At 41.9% G+C, this 23,267-nt stretch overlaps 1 protein-coding gene across 4 annotated transcripts in view; it reads left to right on the top strand.

Annotated features, from left to right (window-relative positions):
* pde4ba (phosphodiesterase 4B, cAMP-specific a) overlaps window positions 1–23,267 on the top strand; it is a 234,395-nt gene that overhangs the window by 200,892 nt on the left and 10,236 nt on the right. For all 4 annotated transcript variants that reach the window (XM_061738743.1, XM_061738744.1, XM_061738745.1 and 1 more), the window contains one exon: window positions 14,098–14,210. In XM_061738743.1, coding sequence (XP_061594727.1) covers window positions 14,098–14,210 — 113 coding nt within the window. The remainder of the gene's footprint in view (window positions 1–14,097; window positions 14,211–23,267) is intronic.

The raw sequence follows: 23,267 nt of genomic DNA, 5'->3' as shown, positions 1-23,267 counted from the left end.
TAATTCACTGTGGTCTTGTTAATTCGCATAACGTTTTCATATCGTGCCGTGTTCAAAAACTGAAGACAGAACCGGACCCCGAAAGCAGAACTGACCTCCTTTTGAGTTGGTGTGTACAACTCATGTTGCGTTGCACATCCTGCACAGGTGTTTCCAGGAGGAATATACTTTCCTTGGCATTTCTGCTTTGCAAATGGTTTGCATGAATTACAACTTAAGTGGTTCCGACTGGTTTCGTAAAACGTTAAGATTTAACAGATATCACAAACGGAGTACAGTGTACTACTTGTTCTGTGACATGGATTAGATCTTACCCTGGTGGTTGTTTTATAACGCTTGTATGTATCGCTTTCCACAGATGATTCAGTTTGAAAATGAAGCACGGCTGCAGCTGAAGAGGCACATTTAGATGTATTTGGAGTCATCAAAGGCACGATAAAAAAATATATGCAGGTGGTTGCATGCATTAATCATGCAGAATTATGGACTACACAGTGTACCGGTAATTTGATGTCAATCCTGCAGGAACTCAAGTCTATGCTGAATTTAATACTCCCCCATCAAGCAAATGTAGACTATAGGCTCAGTGTGCTTCCTTAGTGGGAGGATGCCGCTGAAGCAGCAGCACCTCTTTTAGAGCGTCTCTTGTTTTGGCCCATGCTCAAGTTTGATTTCTGTGTTCACACTGGACGAATGAAACCAGGCCAAGCAAGCAAAGGAACCTCGGTTAATCTTAAATGGATTTAGCCAAGCCAACTTTATTTATGAAGCACTTTAAAAGCCGAATTTATTTGTATTTATTTATTTTTTATTTAACCTTTATTTAAACAGGAAAAGAAACCCATTGAGATTAAAAATCTCTTTTGCAAGGGTGTCCTGGCCGAGAGGCAGCACAAGATTTCAGATAAAATTTACAGAGGTGTAATGTGAAATATTAAAATCAAATAAAATCAAATGAAACAAAAAATGGAAATCATTTAAAACAGTTACAAATCAGAGATGCTGTCTCAAGTTTAAGTCTCTTAAATTTAAAAAGTCTTACCTATTGATCATTTTAGGGAAAACTTTAAAGCAATTCTGGTACTTCTTTGTACTGTATGCACAATAGTAAAGCGCTCTGTCTCATGGGGAGCAAATTGCAGTACCTGATGTCTGAATCAGAATCAGAATCAGGTTTATTTGGCCAAGTATGAACATGCCAGACAGGGAATTTGACTCCGATTATTTCGCTCACTGTACAGTAAATAGACAAATGGCTCTTATTAACATATATAAAATTTTAAATACACACAAAATGCGTCCAAGGCGCCATCTTGCATCACTTAATCTGGGCATATTTTTGATTATTCTCCAAATCTCCTTGAACCCAAACCCTCCACAACTCCATCAGGAACCTTCTGGAATCTCAACTCCGGATGCTCCTTTTGAAAATCAAGGGAAGGGAAAAAAAACAAAAAGCACACACACATGAACAGTGACAGACATTTGGATAACTGCCGTTCAAGGCTCCTCTGATCCATGCTAATCAACCCGAGGGGCAAATGCCAGTCAGCATGACAATGAGGTCCATTCAGTCCACTCAGTTCCGTCGCTCCCAGTGTGGGAGTTCACCCCAGGTAACGCAGACAAAGCCCGGTCTGTTGGTGTGTTTGTGTATGTGTGCACACGTCGGAGGGTATAGAAGTTGAAAATAAGAGTCGGCCCCTGTGCGCAGACGGAGCAGAAGGGGGAGTGAGGAATATGTGAGAGCTTGAGCGAGTGAAAACAGATGCAGAGATCGAGGCAAAGAGCAGCTCAAGGACAGTGTTGCGCTTGCAAGTCCTCCGAGCAGAGTTGCTGATAGGAACGGAGAGTCTCGCTGACGTCTGTCTGTTCTATCAGAGAAACGCACGTATAACCACAAGTGATTTTTACATCAGAACATGATGACCGGTCAGATAGCAGCGGGTCCTGCGTGTAAGATCCGCCTCGGGCCTCAGTGAACCCCAGACCTTGTGCCGTCAGACCGTCTCTGAAGTATGTTCACTCCTCGTGTCCTGCTCCCACATGTATTAATGACCCTATCAGAGTACAACTACACGTGCATGTGGATCAGTGTGCTGGTGTACGGTGTGAGAGGGAGTTCAAGGTGAGGATTGGCGGTCTCGGGAGTCTGGGTCTAGTTTTGTAGTCATGATGCTTCTTTTTTTGTTGTATTGTATAAAGGAGTTATATACGTATCTCCGGGTCGATCCAGGCAATTGAAGGCCCCAAGTTAAGTCACAGGATCCTGCAACTGTCTTTATTTAATCTACAAGAGGAAAATCTAAAAAAAAACAAATGTCAGATATCACCAAAAGATAATAAAACGCAGTCTAATGTCTAACTCGAGTTGACGGGTCGGACTGGGTGATCTAGACCGGAACACCGCCATACTTGAACACGCAACCGCTGCTCTCTTTTTCTATTATTGTGACATATAAAGACGCTTTTTACATCAGCAGGAATCTATCTTCCTCCCAATCAACATCAGAGCTTACATCCTCGCAACTATGTGACTGTCACCTGATTAAGACATTAAAATGTGTCCTAACAAATTTAAAAGAAGCACAAAAGAACTTGTGGACGTTAATAGGGCTGGGGATCGATTCAAATGTCAAGAATCGATTCGATTCCGATTCTTAAGATTCAGAATCGATTATCAAGATTTGATTCGATTCGATTCGATTTGATTCCGATATTGATTTGGGTTAGTGTTATTAAAACAGTTTTTTGAGCTGTTGCATGAATTATATGACTGTAGTTATGCAAAATATTACTACTAGTATTATATTGAGATTCAATAGCCAAAGTATTGGCAGTAATGATGCTGTAAGGACTAATCAGCTCCCAGAATGCTGATAGAACTGCTTTCAGAAACATCATGTGGGTCAGAATTACCAAACAGATCCAGGACAGCAAACAGAGACGGATGAAATCGGTTTTATTTTTTCCCACATTCCGTTTTTATTTGTTCCATTTTCGGTCTATTTTGGTTTTTAATTTTTGAGCATTTGGTTTTTAGCATTTTTTGCAAATGTAACCCCAAGACAGTATATAAAGTAATGAAATATAGACAATTTATGCAATTATAACCTAACACTTTAATGTTTTCATACCTTTAAACACATTTAAAGGCAAAAACATGGCACCAGTTATTCTCGTGTCCAACAAAACATTCCTTTTTTGGGGATAAACAAAAAAATAACCAAAAGTTGTAATGTAATGATGAAAAAAAAAAAATACATAAATAAATAAAATAAAAAATAAAAAAAAATCGATCTTTAGACATATGAATCGATTTTTAGGAATTAATATGAGAATCGATTTAGAATTGGGAAATCAATTTTTTCAACACAGGCCTAGACGTTAAATTGCTTTTATGACACCGTATTAAGATCTACTTTTCATTTCGGTCTCTTACTCAGCCAGTTTTCAGCATTTTCGCTTTCATTATTGCATTCTTATTTCCAGTCAACTCTGCCGTGACGTACACTGCAGCTCTGATACCCTTGTCCCACTGGGACACGAGTCCAAAGTTGCTTTGCCTACTTTTTCCATAAAATGGGGTCAGGAGAAAGATGATGCTTCCCAAAAGTAAGCAGATACTCCTGCCATGACATTAAAACGAATATTTTAGCATGAGCTAAAGTTGTTTGGGCTGCTTTTAATGCCAAGTGTGAACACAAGTTGCTGGTATTTTTATCGGGTGCATCTCAGGATGCATTTGAATGAAGGTCTGAGCGGGGCCTCAGATCTCCGGGTCTGTCTTTCATGTGACTGTAATCTGACTATATGATTTTATTCTTCTTTAGTGCCTAATGGGATGTTTTTCATGCATGATGTCACATCACAAAAACCAAGTTGAGGTGAAATAAAGCAAGTGCACAAACCCTAGGTAAATAACATAGTTAAAATATTTTGCTCATTGCTTTTGGACTGTGCGGGAAAGATGTTTCCAACTGCAATTTATTAGCTCATTAACTTATGTTTTGAGTTATATTTGGCATTTAAAATATAGTATACATGCTTTAGGCCTTGATGATTTTCTGAGTTGGACTTACTTTTATCATTACTATTATTTTAAGAACAATAAATGTCAATTTTATGAAAAATCCAATTTTTTTATAAAACTACAAAACATTCCCAATATAGGGAGAAGATGGTAACAACCTCATACCATCAGGATTTAGATCATTTGATTGACGCAGCAGAGGCTTTTTTTTTCTGTTTTTCCAATAACTTCTGTTATTGCAAAAGATGGAGTGGTACTGTCTCCCGTTTCGACGTCTTTGTGTGCTGCTCAGATTTATGGTTTTATGGCCTTTTGAATTCTGGAGTAAATCAGACGAGAAGGTGTTTATGAAGAGGACAGGGAGCACTGTGTTAAAAGCGAGAGGGAAAGAATAGGACGGTCCAGCATTCCTGCAGACAAACACATTGTGCACAATTTTCCATGTGATCCAGTCAGAGCACTTTCTGTTGGACGTTCGCTGGTCACCACTAACTGATTAGTAAAAAGGGCAAGCAGAGGAGCCCCAGGTCAGACTCCAAGTCACGGGTGTGAATCTGGATAATTGATGTCCTCCCAAGTCAATATGCCCTGAATGCCCCCTTTTTTCTGCATTTGACAAATGAACTTGTTCACAGTTTAGTGGAAAACTTAAACCTTTTGTTTCTCATAGGGCTGGGGATCGATTCAAATGTCAAGAATCGATTCGATTCCGATTCTTAAGATTCAGAATCGGTTATCACACTTTGATTCGATTCGATTCAATATTGATTTGGGTTACTGTTAATAAAACTGTTTTTTCAGCTGTTGCATGAATTATATGACTGTCTAGGTATGCAACATATTACTACTAGTATTATATTGAGATTCAACAGCAAGTATTGGCAGCTAATGATGCTGTAAGGACCAATCAGCTCCCAGAATGCTGATAGAACTGCTTTTAGAAACATCATGTGGGTCAGAATTATCAAACAGATCCAGGCAGCAAACAGAGGACGAAAGAAATCGCTTTTATTTTTTCCCCATTTATGAGAATTTGGTTTTTAACATTTATGCAAATGTAACCCCAAGACAGTATGTAAAGCAAAGAAATAGATACAATTTATGCAATTATAACTGAAAACTTTAATGTTTTCATACCTTTAAACATATTTAAAGGGATTGTGACATGAAAAACACATTTTTCTTGATTTTTTGTGTTTTGTTGGGTGTCTTGACATCAATTACACCCAAAAAACAACGAACTTTTAACATTCAGTGTATTGTGTGCTTTCTGGGATTTTCCGCATAACTGTGCAAAAACGGCGCATGTGGTTTGGTGGCGGATCGTTACGTAACGATCCGCTAAATCACCGCCCCCTCCACCCAGCTCCCTGCCTCCGCTCCTCTCCAGCGCACCATAAAGGCTGATTTATGGTTCCGCGTTACACCAACGCAGAGCTTACGGCGTAGGGTTACGCTGCGACGCGCACCATACGCTGAACCCTACGGCGTAGGCTCTGCGTCGATTTAACGCGGAACCATAAATGAGGCTTAACACGGAGCTGTTTAGAGCGTCTTTTGTTCTAATCACCGGAGGAAAACTGCTAAGAAGACCCGCGGCCACTGACTGGACTTAAGATAAGGGGACAGTGCTGCTTGCATGCCTTTATTTTTATGATTGTTTGCTGTGGTTCTCCCTGCTGCTCTTCCGTGCATGCTTCGCCTGTCGCTCCGACGCCGCTGTGAGCGTATGGCTGGAGGAGGAGGAGGTTTGGAGGAGGAGCGGAGCAATGATTGACAGGAAAGGGGGAAAGGAAGCATTTTTCACGGCGCAAAAAAACACTGTAATAAAAAGCCAGGAAAAGAGTACTAAGAGTGAAGTTTTTCTTGTTACACTCTTTTAGACACATTTGAGGGATGTTGGCCAAGACTTTTAATAGTGTTAAAAGCATGTTAAAAATGATGTCACAATACCTTTAAAGGCAAAAACATGGCACCAGTTATTCTCATGTCCAACAAAATATTCCTTTTTTGGGCATAAACAAAAAAGTACCAAAAGTTGTAATGTAATGATGAAAAGAAACCCTTTTTTTTTTCTTTTTTTTTTAAATCGATCTTTAGACATATGAATCGATTTTTAGGAATTAATATGAGAATCGATTTAAAATCGGAGAATCGATCTTTTCAACACAGGCCTATTTTCTCAGCTAATGAAAAAAGGACAAGCATGAAATAAAAACATTTAAAAGATATATTTCAGACATTAAAACCCTGCTTTTGTGGTAAATTCCTCATTAAGAAGTGAAAAATAAAAACATTTATTTGTTGTATCAGTTCCTAATGGGTTAAAAGGACTCTGCTGCAAACAGCTCTGCAAACATTTCCTGCCACATGCTCCTGAAACACACTTTCTGTTACATCAGTGTGATTTATTGTGTTTTCAGAAGTGTTCTCATTTATGCAGTCGTCATCAATTTTGATGCTTTTTTTCCAAACCCTTACAGAGACATCTGGCAAAAAAGAAGGGATTTCCTTAAACATCCTTTTCACATAGTGGGTCGCACGCTCCTCTTTTCTCATGGCATCAAGGACGGAGAGACACATCAGAAATCTGTGAGAGCATCCTCCGTGTGTTACAGTCGCCGCATAAAAAGCTCGTTTCCACCGCCACCACATCCCGGGAAATAAATTTAGCCCTCCAGTTAAGTGCTTTACTTAATTGAAACAGAATGGACCGTCATTATTTCTCTCCCCTCTTAATTATCCAAAACCACGAAGCAACAAATTCCTGACACCATCTAACAAGGGATTAGCTCTATTGTACTTCCTCCTGCAGGAGATAAATTAACTCTCATGAATCACTAGTACATGATGTCATTTGTACCATTTCTCAGAACCCGTGCTGTATGAATCTTTTTCAATTACAAAGCTTTCAGGGTTACTTAATGTTACAGTATAAAGCCACAAACTCCACCACCCTTCTGGTCTCATTCGTCTGTATTCTTGTGACATATCTGTTGGGATGTAGTCACAACTGATAAAGTTCAATATCAGCGCAACAGCAGCCATGTGCCTGACCACGCCACCTCTGGTCTTTGTTAGGAGCAGTTGTGCAACCGCATGGTGGGTTTCAGATCAAACCATTCTGTTTCTTGTAAAGCAGCAGAAGCAACCAAAAGAAAAAAAAAGAAAAACACTGTCTGGCTGCGTTGCCAGTCAGTGCACGTCAGAGTTTGGCTTCTCTGTATTTGAGTGTGGCCTGTTTACGTTGGTTTTCTGGAAATATGGCACGTCAAATTTCAAAAACTGGGGCTGACGACTGCTCGGTTATTAAATTAAAAGCAGAAATTGGTGAGAGCGGCGATAAAGAAGGAGGACGTCCCCCGCTGACCCCTGTACCCTCAGGGTTTATGAGCGTGTATGTGTGTGTGTGTTTGCGCTTGTCAATGCTTGTAGATAATCTGATTAAAGCATCACACCACCATTATAGATTTTGGCCGTATTTCCTCCCCAGCTCTGTTGCATCGACCCTCGCATCACAGGCAGGAAGCGTGGTCTTTATGAGCGGGTGACAGACGCAGCTGGATCACATTCATGCACGCTTACTGAAGCACAGTTCTGACTGCTGAAATCTTTTTTTTAAAATACACTAATTTAAGAGCGCTACATCATTGGAAGCTGAGCATCTTAAAGGAGATATATCCTGCCCTTTTTTTATAAGTTAACATCATGTCCCAAGATCCTCAGGAATGTGTGTGACCCCAGAGAGATAAAGCCACAGCATATTCCTTTACAGCCACGTCCTCATAAGAGCAGGTTTTAAGATGGATAAAGATGGAAAAAGATGGAAAGGGCTCATAATTCTAATCAGATCTGTGACGCTACAGCGATCTGGGGCAGTTCACTGAATAATACAAAGTGACAGAGAAGTTACATCATTAAATGGCAATCTTTCGTAGATTATTTTAACTCATTGAAGACTCTACCCACCGACTGATCCCTCCCGCTTACCTTAATTTTCTTTTCATTTCTTTCATTTATTTATTTGTTTTGATTATTGTTATTTATGCTGCATTTTATGCTGCTTGCTTTTTTTTTATTATTATTTCCAGTTAATGGGATATTAGTGATGGGCATTTGCATTTATCACTGCATTTGTTTTTGTATGCCGCATTTGCTCATCCATACTCTCCTCCATTGTTCATTTGTTGCTCATCTGTTTATTTTTTTTTATTTAACTCTACAGAGACTCTGTTCTTAGTTCTGTGTTTATAAAAAAAGGGACAATGTATAATGCATAATTCGTATTTTTGATTATTTGTGTCCATGTTGTCATTGTATGTTGTTTTCTTTTCTAAAAAGATCAATAAAAAAAAAAAAAAGAGAAGTTACATCAGAGGCTTTGAGTTAGAAGTCGCATCTGATACTTGAATAAATCTTCTCAAGCCCCCCAAAAATCCCCTCACCGAATCTCACTCACAGCTGCTATGTTGACATGAAGCACTTATATTGTGCTAAATTGTACAACAGGAGCATAATAGTCATAATTAGATCAATCTATGCAGAAATGTAACTGCTGTGCATTTAAAAGCTCACTCTGACCTTTCCTTCAGGAAGTTTAAATTTGACAAAAAGCGATGGTTTAAGTTGCTTCTATCAATTGCTGCTGTGCTTCATACAAACGCTGCATGCTCGGCAGATAAGCATCATATGCCGTAGCAAATGTCATAACGTTAATGAAATGATAAGGCCAATAACGTTTGTATCTCATGTCTGAAAGGGGCTTTAATGCTGAAACGGAGAGCGCGCTGAACTCAGTTCCCTCCTGGTCCCCCCCCTGCCTCCGCAGCCGGTGGGATGTTTGAGTGTGAACACAGTCATGAAGGCATTTCAGCTAATGTAAATGCGCTGTGTGTGTGTGCGTGTGTGTGTGTGTGTGTGGCTGGACTTCATGTGTTTGTGTGTGTGCTTCCTGTCTTCCCCTGTGGGACACTTACTCTAGATCTGAGTGCTGATCAGAAAGGTCCTTGTTGTCGGGCTGGAGATCGTGGAAATCCCCTTCTGTATTGTGGGTTTTTGTGTGTTACACATTTGGCTTTTGAATGCCATTTCCCCTGTATGGTCTGTATGATGTTAATGTGTAGCGACGGTTGTGGGTTTTTTTATTTGACTGTTTTGCCTCCATATCTTTAATTTCCAGAGAAAATAAATCCAAATGTTTTAAGTGCGTGCAGCTCGTCTGCCCATCGGCCACTTGGTAGAGCGGATCAGGATCTGGTACTTGTCTATCTGGTGGACACCTTTGTGGCACGGTGTTGCAACAATCACCTCATCTTGAAAGTAGTCAGTTACTGACTTTAGTTTGATTTCAGTCTGCATGAGTTTTCAGTCTGACCGATGCAGTAATTCTGTCTTTCTCTCTGACGTCCTGTAATCGTGCTGAGGGACTGTTCTCTTTATTATAATCAATGTATTTCTTTTTTACTCTGCAACAATATGTCCTTTTATGGATAAAGTATTGGAGTATTACAACTGCTCCAAAATAGAGCTTGAACAAGTGTTTTTGTTCTTTTGATTTAAACTCAGTTGTGAGCAGAGGTGGGTAGAGTAGCCAAAAATTGTACTCAAGTAAAAGTACTGTTACTTCAGAATAATATGACTCAAGTAGAAGTAAAAAGTAGTCATCCAAATAATTACTTGAGTAAAAGTAAAAAAGTACTTGGTGAAGAAACTACTCAAGTACTGAGTAACTGTTGAGTAACGTCTGATTTATTTTTTTTAACACAACCATTCAAACAGACAAAAGTACAAAATAATCATCGTCAGGCAAATTAAATCAATAAAATAATAAAATAAATTAAAATTAATAAAAAATAAAATAGCTTAAATTAAAATAATCTTAAAGTAAATTCAAGTACTTTAATAAATAATAAAATAAATAACGCGTACGCGGATAAAAGGGATAAAAGAAAAGTAACAAGCTCAACGTAGCCTAATGTAGCGGAGTAAGAGTAACAGTTTCTTCTTCACAAATCTACTCAAGTAAAAGTAAAAAGTATAGTGATTCAAAACTACTCCTAAAAGTACAAAATTTCCCCAAAACTTACTCAAGTAAATGTAACGGAGTAAATGTAACTCGTTACCACCCACCTCTGGTTGTGAGGTTGTAGCAGAGTGTTTAGTGAAGAACTGAAGAGGTTCCACTGGTTAAACTGACTTTTACCAGCATTCATTTGACTAAAAGTTGTGATTTCTAACAACTATTAGAGCTGTCTCTCCATTACTGAGGGAGTAAAAGAGTGTGCACATAAAGAGGTAGGCATGTAAATCTTAGTTTTTTTTCTTCTTTCTTTCTGTCTTTGTTTTTTCTGTTGTGCTTGATAAGGTCCAGCGGTTCCTCGCGCTGCTTGCCAGCAGGCCACAGATCAGAGCAAGAAAACTCGTGCAAGCTTTACAGTAAAGCAAAGCAACTTAGAAACTGGGTTTGGTATGCTGGAACCCACTGGGAGCCCACTGGGAGCCCACTGGGAGCTGGCAGCGGCACCGCTTTCAGGCCCTGACTCTGTGCACCAGATTTTAAGAGCGCATTGGTTTGATTTGAAATCAAAGTTTTGAAAGTGGTTAGCAGTCAATTCGAGCGTTCAAGTACTCTCTTTGAGAGAAAGCTCTACTACCCCTCCCTGCTGTGCCTCTTTACTGATCAAATGAACGCATCTGTACCCTGAAAGGAGGAAAAAGATCACCTACTGACCTTATCGGTCTGAAATATCTCTAAATACCATAGTGAGACATTTTCTTATTAAGTGGCTCACCTTTTTTACCATGACCAGTCCTAGAAGTTCCCAGGTCAGCTGTCGGTGTAAACCGTCAACCAAAAAAACCCAGAATTGTAATGCTGAAATATAACACGCTCCCAAACATGGGGACTGGCTTCTCTGGTAATATACAGAATCACCATCGTGTATCAGCCATCGACGGCACCAGTGAGGTAAATAACACGGGGAGGCTAAAGGCCCTGTCCCAATACTCCCACTACCCCTACTTTTCAGCCCTACCCCTAAATTTTGCGCGTTCCCGTGAGTGTAGTGGTGTCCCAATTCCTCTTTTCATCTAGGGGGAGTGCGGAAAACGAGGGTAGTGGCTATGAATCTGTCCCTACGGAGCAAGGGATTTCGGATGCTCACTAGGTGAACTAGGGACAGAAAAATTTCGTAATTTGCGGACTGAATAAAAAAAAAAAAAAAAGAGCGGACATTTCTTTAGTGAATAAAATCAATATTTTGAGTTAGTTTCTGCATAAAAATGCATTTTGATTAAATTTTTAGCGAGAAATATATATTTTACTTTCAGAATATTCACTCAGTGAATGTACATAATCACTCGTTTGCCCGTTGTTGCGAAGTCTTTTTCAAATCTGGCCAGAATAAAGGCTGATTTATGGTTCCGCGTTACACCAACGCAGAGCCTACGGCGTAGATTACGCGGCGACGCGCGCCGTACGGTGCGTACCCTACGCCGTAGGCTCTGCATCGATTTAACGCGGAACCATAAATCAGCTCCCGAGCCGGCAGGCATCATTATCCTGAAATTTTCGGAGCAAATTTCTTAACAGGCGTAGCTACAACTGTTAGATTTCATCTATTAAACCAACATTTATTTTCCTAAATTATTTATTTCAGCCAGCGGTAATTCTCCACAGAGCTGCAGGTTTCTCCCCCAGGACGACGGCGCAGGTTGACCCGGCCGTGAGCTGCTGCTGCTCCGAGCCGGCAGCTCTTATCTTCTCCGAAAACATCGGATCAAATTTCTTAACGTTATTTGGATAAACTGAGCCCAGGTTGGGGATCTTAATGGTTACTTTTACGCCTGAAAAAATATTAAAACTTAATAAAGTGGCATATTAACAGCGCTACAGCTGAAATTAAAACAGCTTTTGGCTCTCGGCTTCCTGATATGGTGTGACGTTTGTGCAAACGTAACTACGCAGTCGCTTACGTACCCGAACGTAAACCACGCAGTGACGTAGCAAGCAAAATTTAGGGGTGGTGCTGAAAAGTAGGGGGAGTGGGTGAATTGGGACAGGGCCCTGGGAAGATTTCAAGTGCCCTAAAATCTGTGGCTTCTTTTTTAGGGATAGTGGTAGTGAGGGAGGGCTAGTGGTAGAAAGTAGGGCTAGTGGTAGAAAGTAGGGGGTGTATTGGGATTAGCCCAAAGTGTATGCTTCTATCCACTTGTAACAGAGAGATCTGATAAACTCTTTCATACTAGGACCTTTTTATTGCTGCTCAAAAGCTTACTTGAGAGAACTTGCTTCATGGAAAAAGGCCTTCTTCACTTTTAAAACAGGACCACCTCAAAGATTTTGCAAATGCTGGAAAGCAAACTCTCGAATAGGTGTAAACCATTTCCAGATTAGACGCTTCTGGTGTAAACACACACACGTATAGACACACACACCTCCTCTTTCTCTCCGTTCCCTCATCAGAGTGAGGGATGGCGGTGGGCAGAGCGCCAGGTGCCTCTCATGTTTGGGAGAGCAAACAGGCTCATGTCTTTGATGGCGAGGAGATCAGAGCGGCGGACACATTCTGCGTGGCCGCGCTAGGGTCGCCTCAGTGCAACCCCGCTGCCACGTTACACCCTGCAGCCCGGAGACCCGGCGCGCGCACAATGCCGGGGCAGCAGATGCATGTGTGCTTGTGTGTCCAGCCATAGCATTCAGCTCGCTGCATATCACGTTTTGCTTTCCAAAACGGGCTCCAACCTTGACGTGCAGTTTAAGGTCACCGATAAATAGTCTAACTAAAGAACGGGAGTTAAAGTAATCATTCTGGGTGCTCGCCAAGATATTTGAGCGTTGGGTTGAACATCTTCACCACTTCATGATCGTCCTGCTTGAGTCACAGTGAATCTTCCTGGATTTTGTAGATGTTTAGTAACATTTTGTTATTCTAACTTGAGACTATTCATTTTTATATATCTAATTTAATTTATTCAACATTAAAGTTTGTTTGTATGATTTGAAAATGGTACATCACAACCAGTTTTTCTGGCTAAGACATCTGGAATTTAACAGTTTTTCTCTGTTTTATACAAAGTTGTGTTTTATTAAGCACTTCTGCTGTTAGAAAAAGAAAATATAATCTTTGATTATTTATGAAACGAAGATGTGAATTAAGTGGATATTTTTAAATAAAGTACCACACTTACCCTGCACAATTTTTTTTAACGCTAAAAACGGGCACCGAAGCCGACGAAAAGTTTAATTTAAGGCTCAAAATAGTAAATGTCGTTGCATTCTGGTAAATGTAATAACTAACAGTAGTTTTTTCTCTGTCTTTGCTGCATACGGGTCTCCATCCACCTACTTACGCCGTGCAACACAAAATCTTCATGGCAGCTATTTAAAACATCCGGTAACTGAGGTGGGGGGCAACCGCATAGACGATCTGGATAGCAAGTCTTCGTCTTTGCTCCTGAATTAAATAAAACATCATCCCCATATGTGAATAGCTAGAAGTAACGAGACTGATTGGATAATGTTGCTTGACCAGTGTCATTTGTTCACCTGAATGCACTTCTGTCAAACGGAGGATGCAAAATAGAAAATAAAAAAAAAGCAATGTACAAATGTGTGTGATTTTGGCAAATCTGTATGTTTCCTGCCAGTTGGGGTGAAGTGTGTCTGTGTGTGGTAGAGGAAAGAGGTGGGGGTATCTGGTTTCCTGCGATGAGGGGACTGACTTCATGCAAATGAACTGAGGGCCTCAGTTTGAAGGGGGGGGGGGGGGGTTGTCACAAGCATATGCACCAAGAAAAGCTTTGTGTGTGACAGAGAGGTCAGGTCCCAGCTTGCCTGCGCTCCGCCGACAGCTGCACAGTCCGACCATATCATCCCAGCGACGTCTCCCTCATGATGAAGGTGCCACCGCTGGCCGTTCGCTCCCTGCAGCACGAGCCGCAGCGGAAACCCCCGGCAGGACCCGGGGGGGGATGCTGCTGCCTGGGAGTGAGCGGGCAGCGCTCGGGCTCCACGCGCGCCGTCTGTTCTGACCGTGCGTCTCTGTGTGCCGGCTGTTTGACAGATGAGGCGTACCAGAAGCTGGCCATGGAGACGATGGAGGAGTTGGACTGGTGTCTGGACCAGCTGGAGACCATCCAGACCTACCGCTCTGTCAGTGACATGGCCTCCAACAAGGTAGGAAAAGGCCCCGTTTATTCCCCCTTCATTTATTTATGTATTTTACCTCCATTCCATAATTATCCAAGATTTTCTTCTTGGAGTGGCTCGAGGGTGTTGTCTTTATTTTGTTGCTCTGTTGAGGAAAAAGGGCTCCACGCTTTCAAGTGGCGCTCCTAACCTGACTAGGGAGGACTCGTGCAGAGAGCATTAATCCCGGAGCGTTATAAACACACGAACGGCAGCGTGCAGAACCCAGAGATACTGTAGCTGAACTCGGCGTGACCCAAGCAAAGTCAACAGTATTCTGTCAGGTCTGAACCTGTCCAGCGCGCTGAGACGGGGGAGGACACGGGTCCGGGAGAGGAGCCTTCAGCGAGTGCTGACTGGATTTAATAGCGCCTGCACGCTTGCATGTGACTGCATGTTACACATCTAATCTTTTTTTTTTCCTAAACCTTCACAGACCTCCAGCATTTTCTGCAGCTTTTTTACGCCCCTACGTTTTACTAAGACGGTCTAACGACAGGAAGTGTGTGTTTTCCATCTTGGCTTGCTGGAGGTCTTGTTGCAGGTTTCCTTCCCAACATTTTCACCGTCCACTAAAGTGCACCGAGGTTAAATTCCTGCTTCTTCATACGAGAAACCCCTGAATGTGTTTACCCAGATACAGAGAATAACACACAATCATATTTCTCTTTGTAGGGTTCATTTCTTACTGAGCTCACAACTTGATTGACAGCACCATCTTTGTTCTCTAACTGTGACATTTAGAAACCTCTCTAGATGTTTTCTTTTTTTTGTAGTAGTAGTAGTTTCCCCTACAATGAAAACAACGTCACAGGACGGAGTCTGATGAAACTTCTCAGAAACGAGACTCTGACTCAGATTGAGACATAACCTTAACATTGTACAATGTTTGTAGACCATTATTCCACATAATGATAGCTAAAAGGAGAAAAACAAATGTTTTTCGGTACTTAAACATACTTGCACAACCTTTTACCTTTTTTTTTTAAAGAAGCACCTTTTCGCTGCTTGCTGGTCCTTCTTTCTGTTTTACGTCACAGTTTGCAGCAACACTCACATCTTGCTTAATAACATGACAGGAAGTTGACGGAGAATGATCCTAATCTTCATTCGACTTCTACATTCCAGCATTAAAATTTATCGAGGGTTTTCATTTCTCTGCACCTGCTCCTGAACTTAAGTTGGAAGAACGAGCCGACTAGAGCTTTAGAAACCCCTGCTGCAGTTTTTCTTTTATGGCAGCGTATCATTAGAGTCGTTTAAAACATCACCAGCAGAGAGGATTGTGATTAAAGGTGCATGTTATTGTCCCAAAACTTAAGCTCAGGTCTAATCCACAATTTGTTTGCGCACACTCGTGTTTGTCTGGCCCATAAACGTGCATTATCGCCTCATAATTAGCCCCTTCTGACCTTTTGAGATAGTGTTGTGCAAATCTAAACACAGCTTCCTGCCTCTGAGTTTTATGTGTTGGAGAGGTTTGGGTTTTAAAAACACAAAGAACAGTTGCTGAACCCGTTTACAGACTGAAGTCTGTTGTCAACAGATGGATATGTATTTAATGGGGGGGGGGGGGTTGCCCTCAGGAGCAAATCTATAAAAATAAGCCACTATATTTTTTCTAAAAATGGAAATAAATGGAAAGGTTCAAGTTGTATAGTTTCTGATGACTTATAGTCTTGCTTTTAAGTTAGTTGTAGGACCTAACGCGTTCAGAGTTGAGCTCTTACTTGTACGTTTTCATTTAGTTAGTCAAATACAACAAAGGTGCTGCATAAGCTGAGAGGCAGTTTTGTGTAACAGAGCCTGAAAACACTCGGCTGCACGAGCCAAGAGGAACAGCTTGTTATTCCTCATAAAAGTGGACAACAGGATGTGAGCGATCCCACAGTGGCTCAAACACAATAAACTACAGAGGAAGAGGGACAATATTTGTGTGAGTATGTGAGGGATGCTTGCAGACCCCTGGGCAAAGTGACTCTCTCTTCCTGTCTCCTTCCTGATCCCCTGCACTCCATCCAGCTGACAATAGGCATCCCATCGTACTCCTTTGGATAGTTAATGGACGTGTTTGTTTATCCTATTGCTGGCGTCATCTGCACACGTATCCAGCGCTGACAGTCGGCAAAGACTGGTCTCCCCCTCAGACGCTTGACTATCACTGAATAACACGGAAAATTTGTCAATTACAGCAAAATGAAACAGGTAAACTCCAGAGAAAATGAAAACTACAGGTCTTTTTTTGTTTCTTTTTGTATGATTTAGTCTTATCTATTGGGATATTTTGCAATAATAAAAAAAACTTTGGCAGGGTGGAGCTGAACATCAGCTGTACTGTAGGTGGTGACTGATTTTATGAGGAAAAATCCCCAAATATCCCAGTAAGTGATACTGAAAAGGATTATTTCCCTCTCTATCTTTTCCCTCAGACAACATTAAACTCCCTATGAGCAGCCAAGATAATTACAGAGAAACATTATCCCACAACATGAAAAACAAACAGCAGTTCCACTTGAGTACCGAAAGCACATGTTGATTTTATTGTCTTAATCTTTGTTTTGAACTGTTTTATATGAAATAGTGTCGTATTTTTTTACTTTAAGTCCAAGACAAAACAAAACAGGAATGGTTTTAAATCCTATTTATTTCTCATAACAGTGATAAAACTGGAGAGAGCATTAGTTTGAGTGACACCGTCCTGGTTGACATTCTGACCCTTTCTCCTGGTTGTGACTTTAACCAAGGCGTGAATGCGTCCTTGCACGTAACCGTCTGTGTGTAAAACACCGCAAAAGTCCTCCACACATGAACATATGAATGCATGTTTGTGAGGACAAGCAGTCTGTGGTAACGCGAGGTTGATCCCGCACACGTCTCCGTTATCTGGGCCTCGTCTTTACAGTAAACTGAAACATTACACGACTGCAGCCCCTTTTTGTCAGGCCATACGTTACTCTGGACCTGGTTTTCTTTACAAGCCTGCGACAATAAGCGAATGTTCCCCTTTTGCATCTGCTCTATTGAGGATGGAATAACTGTAATTCAAGCTATGGGCGAGCATGAAACAGGAGTACTGGGGAAGCTGCTGCTGCTGCTGCTGCTTGAGGACGTCTCGTGCTACGTGACTGTCCCGTGTGTTATGTATGGTTGACATAGATGGGTCACGCTCTGTTGAACCTGTAGACATTGTGGTACGTGAAAGGGTAAAGGGAGGGTTTGAGTAAAGCGTCCAGCCCTGAGATAAGAACATTTATCAAACGTTAGTTGATCAATCAACTCTTCCAGTTCTAGCTTTCAAAAGTGGAACATTAATGCTTTTGTCTTGTTTGTATTTTAGATTATTTTTTAATTAATCAGACAAGTCATTTGGACTTGAAACTCTTTAATCACCAATTGATTTAATGGAATTTAGTAATATCGAGGGTAGGGCTGGGCAATTTTGGACAAAAATAAAATCCCGATTTTCTATTTCGATTTCGATTTTTTTGGTAAAACTACAAAAGACAATGGAATAAATTGTTTCAAATATTTTATTTTTAAAGAAAAATAGCAAACAGATTTCCTTATTGGGAATGAAGTGCAATTGAAAGATACTCTAAATCCTCCTTGAGTTTAGTAAAGTGACAACATTTACAATTTTCTTGACCAAACAAAGATGACTAGACGAGCTCTGTCTGTAATGCAGCCAGCTGCAAAAAAAGGAAAATTGGTTTTCCGATTTTCCTTTTTTTAACATCGTCTTGATTAATAAATCCGATGTAGATTTAAAATTGATTAATCGCACAGCCCTAATCGATGGCATTAACAACACATTCATACTCCCTGAAGGGAAGAATCATACTTTTGCATTTCAGGTTAGAACTTATTAGACCTAGTCGTTATAAAGAGTAATTGTGTGAGGGTTTTGTTGTAAAGACCTCCTGAACAGGTCACCGTTGCAACAGATCTGAAGAAGATTCTGCCTGAAGACGTGTTTTACTTAACCACTATTAGAGTACGCAGTGATTCCCACTGTGTTGTAAAAAACTACGTCAGAAACAACACATCATATCTGTACACACATATTTTCTGGATGATGGATCACAAAGAAGTCAAGATGGAAAAATTCCCCCATCTGGGTGACATCATCCGGTCTTTTATCTGAATTGAAATTCCCTGAAAAGCTGAGTTTACTGTAACACAAGGAAAGAAAAAGCAGTTTTAGTTTTGATTAGAAAGCAGCATGAGGCAAATTTTCAATCTCCAAGTGTAGTTTAGGTGTGTGAGTGTGCGCCAGACGCTCGCAAACTTTGTGCAGCTGTCAAGTGAATGCTGTGCTTGAACGCATCACAGAGCTGCTGCTGCTGCTGCAAACTTTCTGCCATCTGTAGACCAAAGTGCCAAGACACTGGCCACTTCCACAGATTCTGACTTCATTGAAAAGCTCGGCCACTGCTCATCAGAAAAAAGAAAAAAAAAAAAGGAAGTGTCCTATTCATTTGAATGATCAGTGAGACGTGGACTGTGTAAACAAAGCTGTGACTGCCAGCTGCAGGAGAGCGAACAGCCAGCCAGAGGAGCGAGGAGCGAGGAGGCTAGAGGCGGGTCTACCCCCAGGAGGGAGTGTGTATGAAGCGGAGCGCTCCGAAACCACGCACACAATCAATTCAGTCATTGCTCCACATACACAGAGTGTGAGGTAAAGCCCTGTCAGACTTCACAGCCCAAAGTGAGTCACAAGAACTCTGGCGTTTCCCAGCGTCAGCCAGCTCAGACTTTTTACTCATCCTGTAGTCAGACTTCGACAGACTCTTTAACGGACAGAAGCCTCGCTGTGCTCTACAGTCTACTCTGAGAAATAATGGGTGCCTGCTGCTTTGAAAGAAATGACAAGAAATTAGGGAAACTAAACGTTTGGAAGAAGGTGAGTCCTCTTGTCTTATGCTGATTAAATATACTGTATTATGTGCCTATATATATATATATATATATATATATATATATATATATATATATATATATAACTTTGAGGGTCAAACTTTTGTTTGCTTTGTATTCTACTAAGTTGCCTTCTTCTTAAACACAAGATGTTTCACTAAATCCTTTACATCTCTTGATTCTTTGCTGGTTTGTTTAAAAGCGATCAAGACATAAAGGACTTTAACGAGTCGCAAATAAATGCTCGAGTGTTTTCTTTGAAAAAAAAAACACATCGGAAAAAACATTATTGTTGTTGTGGTTTAGACTGCGGTTAGATTCAATTTATCTCTAATGCAATTAATGTCCTCCATGTCTTTGCACATTTCCAGAGCTTGGTGCTCAGAGAAGCAGTCAGACTTGCATCTCAAAGTGCTTGTGCATCCTCTCACATGTTGCTGGATTTAGATGTGTCAGTGCTAAAAGTAAAAGTGGTAAGATTGTGGTTGTTTCTGCACTATAACTTGAGGATCAGAGGGAATTAAGTGGCGATCACAGCTGGAAGTTCACACCTCGGGTGTTTTTATTTGATCTCAGCAGCAGGCCTGGGTGTCTCTTTACATTATTGCAAGTTTTTATTTTATTATAATAAATAATATAATAAAACTAGACATATCAGGGTGTCTTGGGTTTGTTTCTTATCTCTGGAAGAGTCCTGTATTGTCTAAACCGAGTGAAGGGAGCAAGTTGAAACTGAAATAAGAGCAAGAGCAGACAGATTAAGTGGTATATCTGAGCGTGGTAAACAGCGGCAGCGTTTCTGTTTCTGACACAGATGAGCCAAGGTCACGTTGATTTAAAGAGAGAAGAGCTGGGAAGCTGTTTGTATTGAGCTGGATTTTTGATCATCAAACAGCAGACGGAAAGAGTTTGGGTTGCCCTTTAAAAAATCCCTTTACCCCCTCCAAGAAAACACGCAGTATTTTTCATAAGCTCGCTCTCTGCTTTGGCAGTAACTGCTTTCATCTGTTTTCACGGAAACCTCGATCAACATGAGTGACATGAACGCATCTATCCTCTCCTCTCCATTTTTGTACTGTACGGGTCCAGAAACACACGAATGCGCTCCGTCTCACACAGAGCATGAGCGCATGAGTCAGAGGAAGTGAGAGGTAGCTGGGTTCTCAGACGTCTGCACCTCTACCCATTATTCACGCATTTCATACGTAAGAAGGTTCCCTTAATCTTTACTAAATTGGCGGCACCCGTCCTTGATGTTTTGGCGATGTTACCAACTTGCGTCACATGTTAAAGTAAGAGGAAATAAACAGCAACCTCTGCATAACTGGTGGTCCAGAATAAGTGAACACACGGAACTGATGGTGAATTTATAAGATATGACACATTAAGGGAATATATATTCACTTTTAATGCAGAAGCTTGCAAGAAATTGTTTTTTTTTATTAAAAATGCCCTTATGAGAACTTTATCCTTGTAGTGTAAAAGTGTGAACGCATTACCCTGCAAAACTTTTAAATGCTGCTAAAGCAACATTTGTTTGCACATTTCCAAACTTGATATGAAATACTTATGAAAAGTCATCAGTAAGTTGTAAAATAACTCTGCAATACCCCCTAAACACCCGGTGCTGGTGCGTCCACGGCAGAATGAGCTCAGTGCACCCACTAGTGGCTCTGAGGCACAACTTCATCTGCTGAAATTAGGCATTTTGATACAAGAGAAGTACAAGGAGAGATCTCAACAGGCCCAGTTCATCAATTCAATCTGTCGTGTGGAGTTTTGGCATCTTGTGCATGCTGATGTGGATTTAAAAATCACCAATGAATTAAATAATTGTAATGTTTTTAATCAGTTGAAATATTGGGACACGGTAATCAGCAGACAGATACAAAGCTGTGAATGGGGTGTTGGAGGTTGTGCGTGCCGGGAGAGTGCGTGAGCTGGGTCTCGTGTCGGAGGGAGACTCCGTGTCGGCCTCTCTCTGCCTACCTGTCCGCCTGGCTGCCCTGCACAGTGAGCTGTCAGATCAGATCACATCCGAGCAGAGCAGCTCGGCTTCATGTGCCCGGCTGAAATGCCACAGACTTCATTCACCTCCTCCGCCTCCCTCCGCCGCGGCGACTCTGCTGAATCGAGCAGAAAAATGAAAGAGAGGCACCTTAATGGAGGAGCGTGAGAGTCAAAGGCTGTGAGAGAGGGGGATAAACGGGGACGAGTGAGAGCAGAATGAAAAGCGGACAGGGTTGAAACTGTGAATGATATTCAGCGATAAGGACGGGATGGAGAGGTTAATCTTCCTTTAGTGTCGTGGTGTCAGTATAGGAGATAAAAAAGCTCCCCCCTCTCTTCTCCTCGGTGAAGTAAATCAATCACACGCTGGCAATAACACACTTCTAGGATGAGCTAAACATGAGAGCAGGAGTGTGTAAAGCCTGCATGTGACATGTCAGCATCAACTGCACTTTAGTAGATAATAGAGCCTGTGAGCCACCGTGGGTGTGCGTGTGCAGCGAGGAAGCACAGCCCCCCCCGTGCACTGCAGAGAGAAATCTCCCACTGTTATTTCTGCTTTCCTTATGTATTATGCAGTGAGCTATTATATAAAGGGTTGCCTCCTCTTCTTTTTTTTTCCTCTCTCTTTCTCTTGCTTCCTACCAACCCCGCATCTGGTTTTCCTCCGTGGGAGGAGGATCCCAGAATCCTCCTGGGAAGGCTTTGATCGTCTTCCCGTCTTCCCAAACATGTACGCACGTTATCGGACGTGGTGGGGGAACTTTCAGTGCTGACACGGCGTGAACTGTAGCATTTCCTCCTGAAAGACCCCTCGAAAACATTGACCCAACCACAAAAAAACACAAAAAACCCCTTGAAACGGATCAGTGGTGCTGATGTGGCGGTATATATCGGGTCAGGTGGCCCCGGCCCCGCACACTGCAGCAGTATCAACACTCGCTCCAAGGGCGGCCCATCGATTCCTGCCCGCGAGACTCAGAGATTGATGACTGTGTTGGCAAGTGGCAGGCGGGAGAGAAATTGACATGTAAGTGGTAGAGAGTGAAGGATGGACATTGTGGATGGAGGGAATTTGCGGCGAGGGGAGGGTGCAGGGAAGCAGAGGCGATGTGTGTGGTGCATCCTCGTGACAGCTCAGCAGCGATACCACATGTCTGCCTGCGAAGGAAGAGGGAAAGCCTCTCCCCTCCTTCCCCTCCTCTCGCATCCTTTCCTCCTTCCCTTGCCACCTAACGCTGTTGCTATGGCGTTGGGGGTTTTCTACTAATGGGGACACACTCGCAGGCAGACGGATCTGGGTGGGCTGATTCCCCCCAACCCCCCCAAGTTGGGGAAGGATGCAATTATCTGCCATCTCTCCTTTCTCTCATTTTTTCGTCCCCGTCTCTGACCATCTTCCTCGCTCGGCTCGTTAAAAATAGCCCGTCACAGACACCCTGTAGCATCAGATATTATTATGGGATGCAGAGGATGAACGGGCTTATGAGGTCCCCACAATGGCCGTGGCACTTTAGTTGTCAGAAGGACAGAGGGAGAGGGGGAAGGAGTGCGTGTGATTATAGAGATAATGGCGATTTAAAAATAAAGTTAATGCACGCTCACACTCCTCCAAAACGTGCCATTGTCAGCCATCATTGTTTCGTGCGTGGCGGGGAGTTGGTGTTTTACAGCTCAGTGACATTCCTTCACAATGGCTTTACTTTGTAAAAAGATCACATAAAGAGGGAATTACAGGGTCCTGAAATGAAAGAGGATGGAAATTATCTGGAAAAAAAGAGAGAGCTTAGATCTGAAATTCAAGTCTGAATATGCTTCAAAATGTCATCTACACCACTCCTAAGCTGTAATTAGGGTTCCCTTCTTCCCCCCATTTCTGTCAAATCATGTGTTCTGACTACAGTGTTGCTGGGGCTTGCAGGATGTACGGCGGGCGGGGGGGGCGAGGGGGGGAAAGGAGGAAAAACATGGAGAGAGAGAGAGAGATAGGGAGGGAGGGGGAGTGAGAGCTACAGCAGCGAGAGCAGCGAAGCGAGACAAATTCAGCGTAGGAACCCCCCCTCCAGTCAGATGAACATCGCTCTCTCTCTCTCTCTCTCGCTCTCTCTCGCTCCCTCC

This window comes from Cololabis saira, chromosome 13 (genome assembly GCF_033807715.1).
Source record: "Cololabis saira isolate AMF1-May2022 chromosome 13, fColSai1.1, whole genome shotgun sequence".
Taxonomy (NCBI): domain Eukaryota; kingdom Metazoa; phylum Chordata; class Actinopteri; order Beloniformes; family Belonidae; genus Cololabis; species Cololabis saira.
The sequence above is the reverse complement of the archived record's forward strand: the minus strand, read 5'-3'. Positions and strand labels throughout refer to the sequence as shown.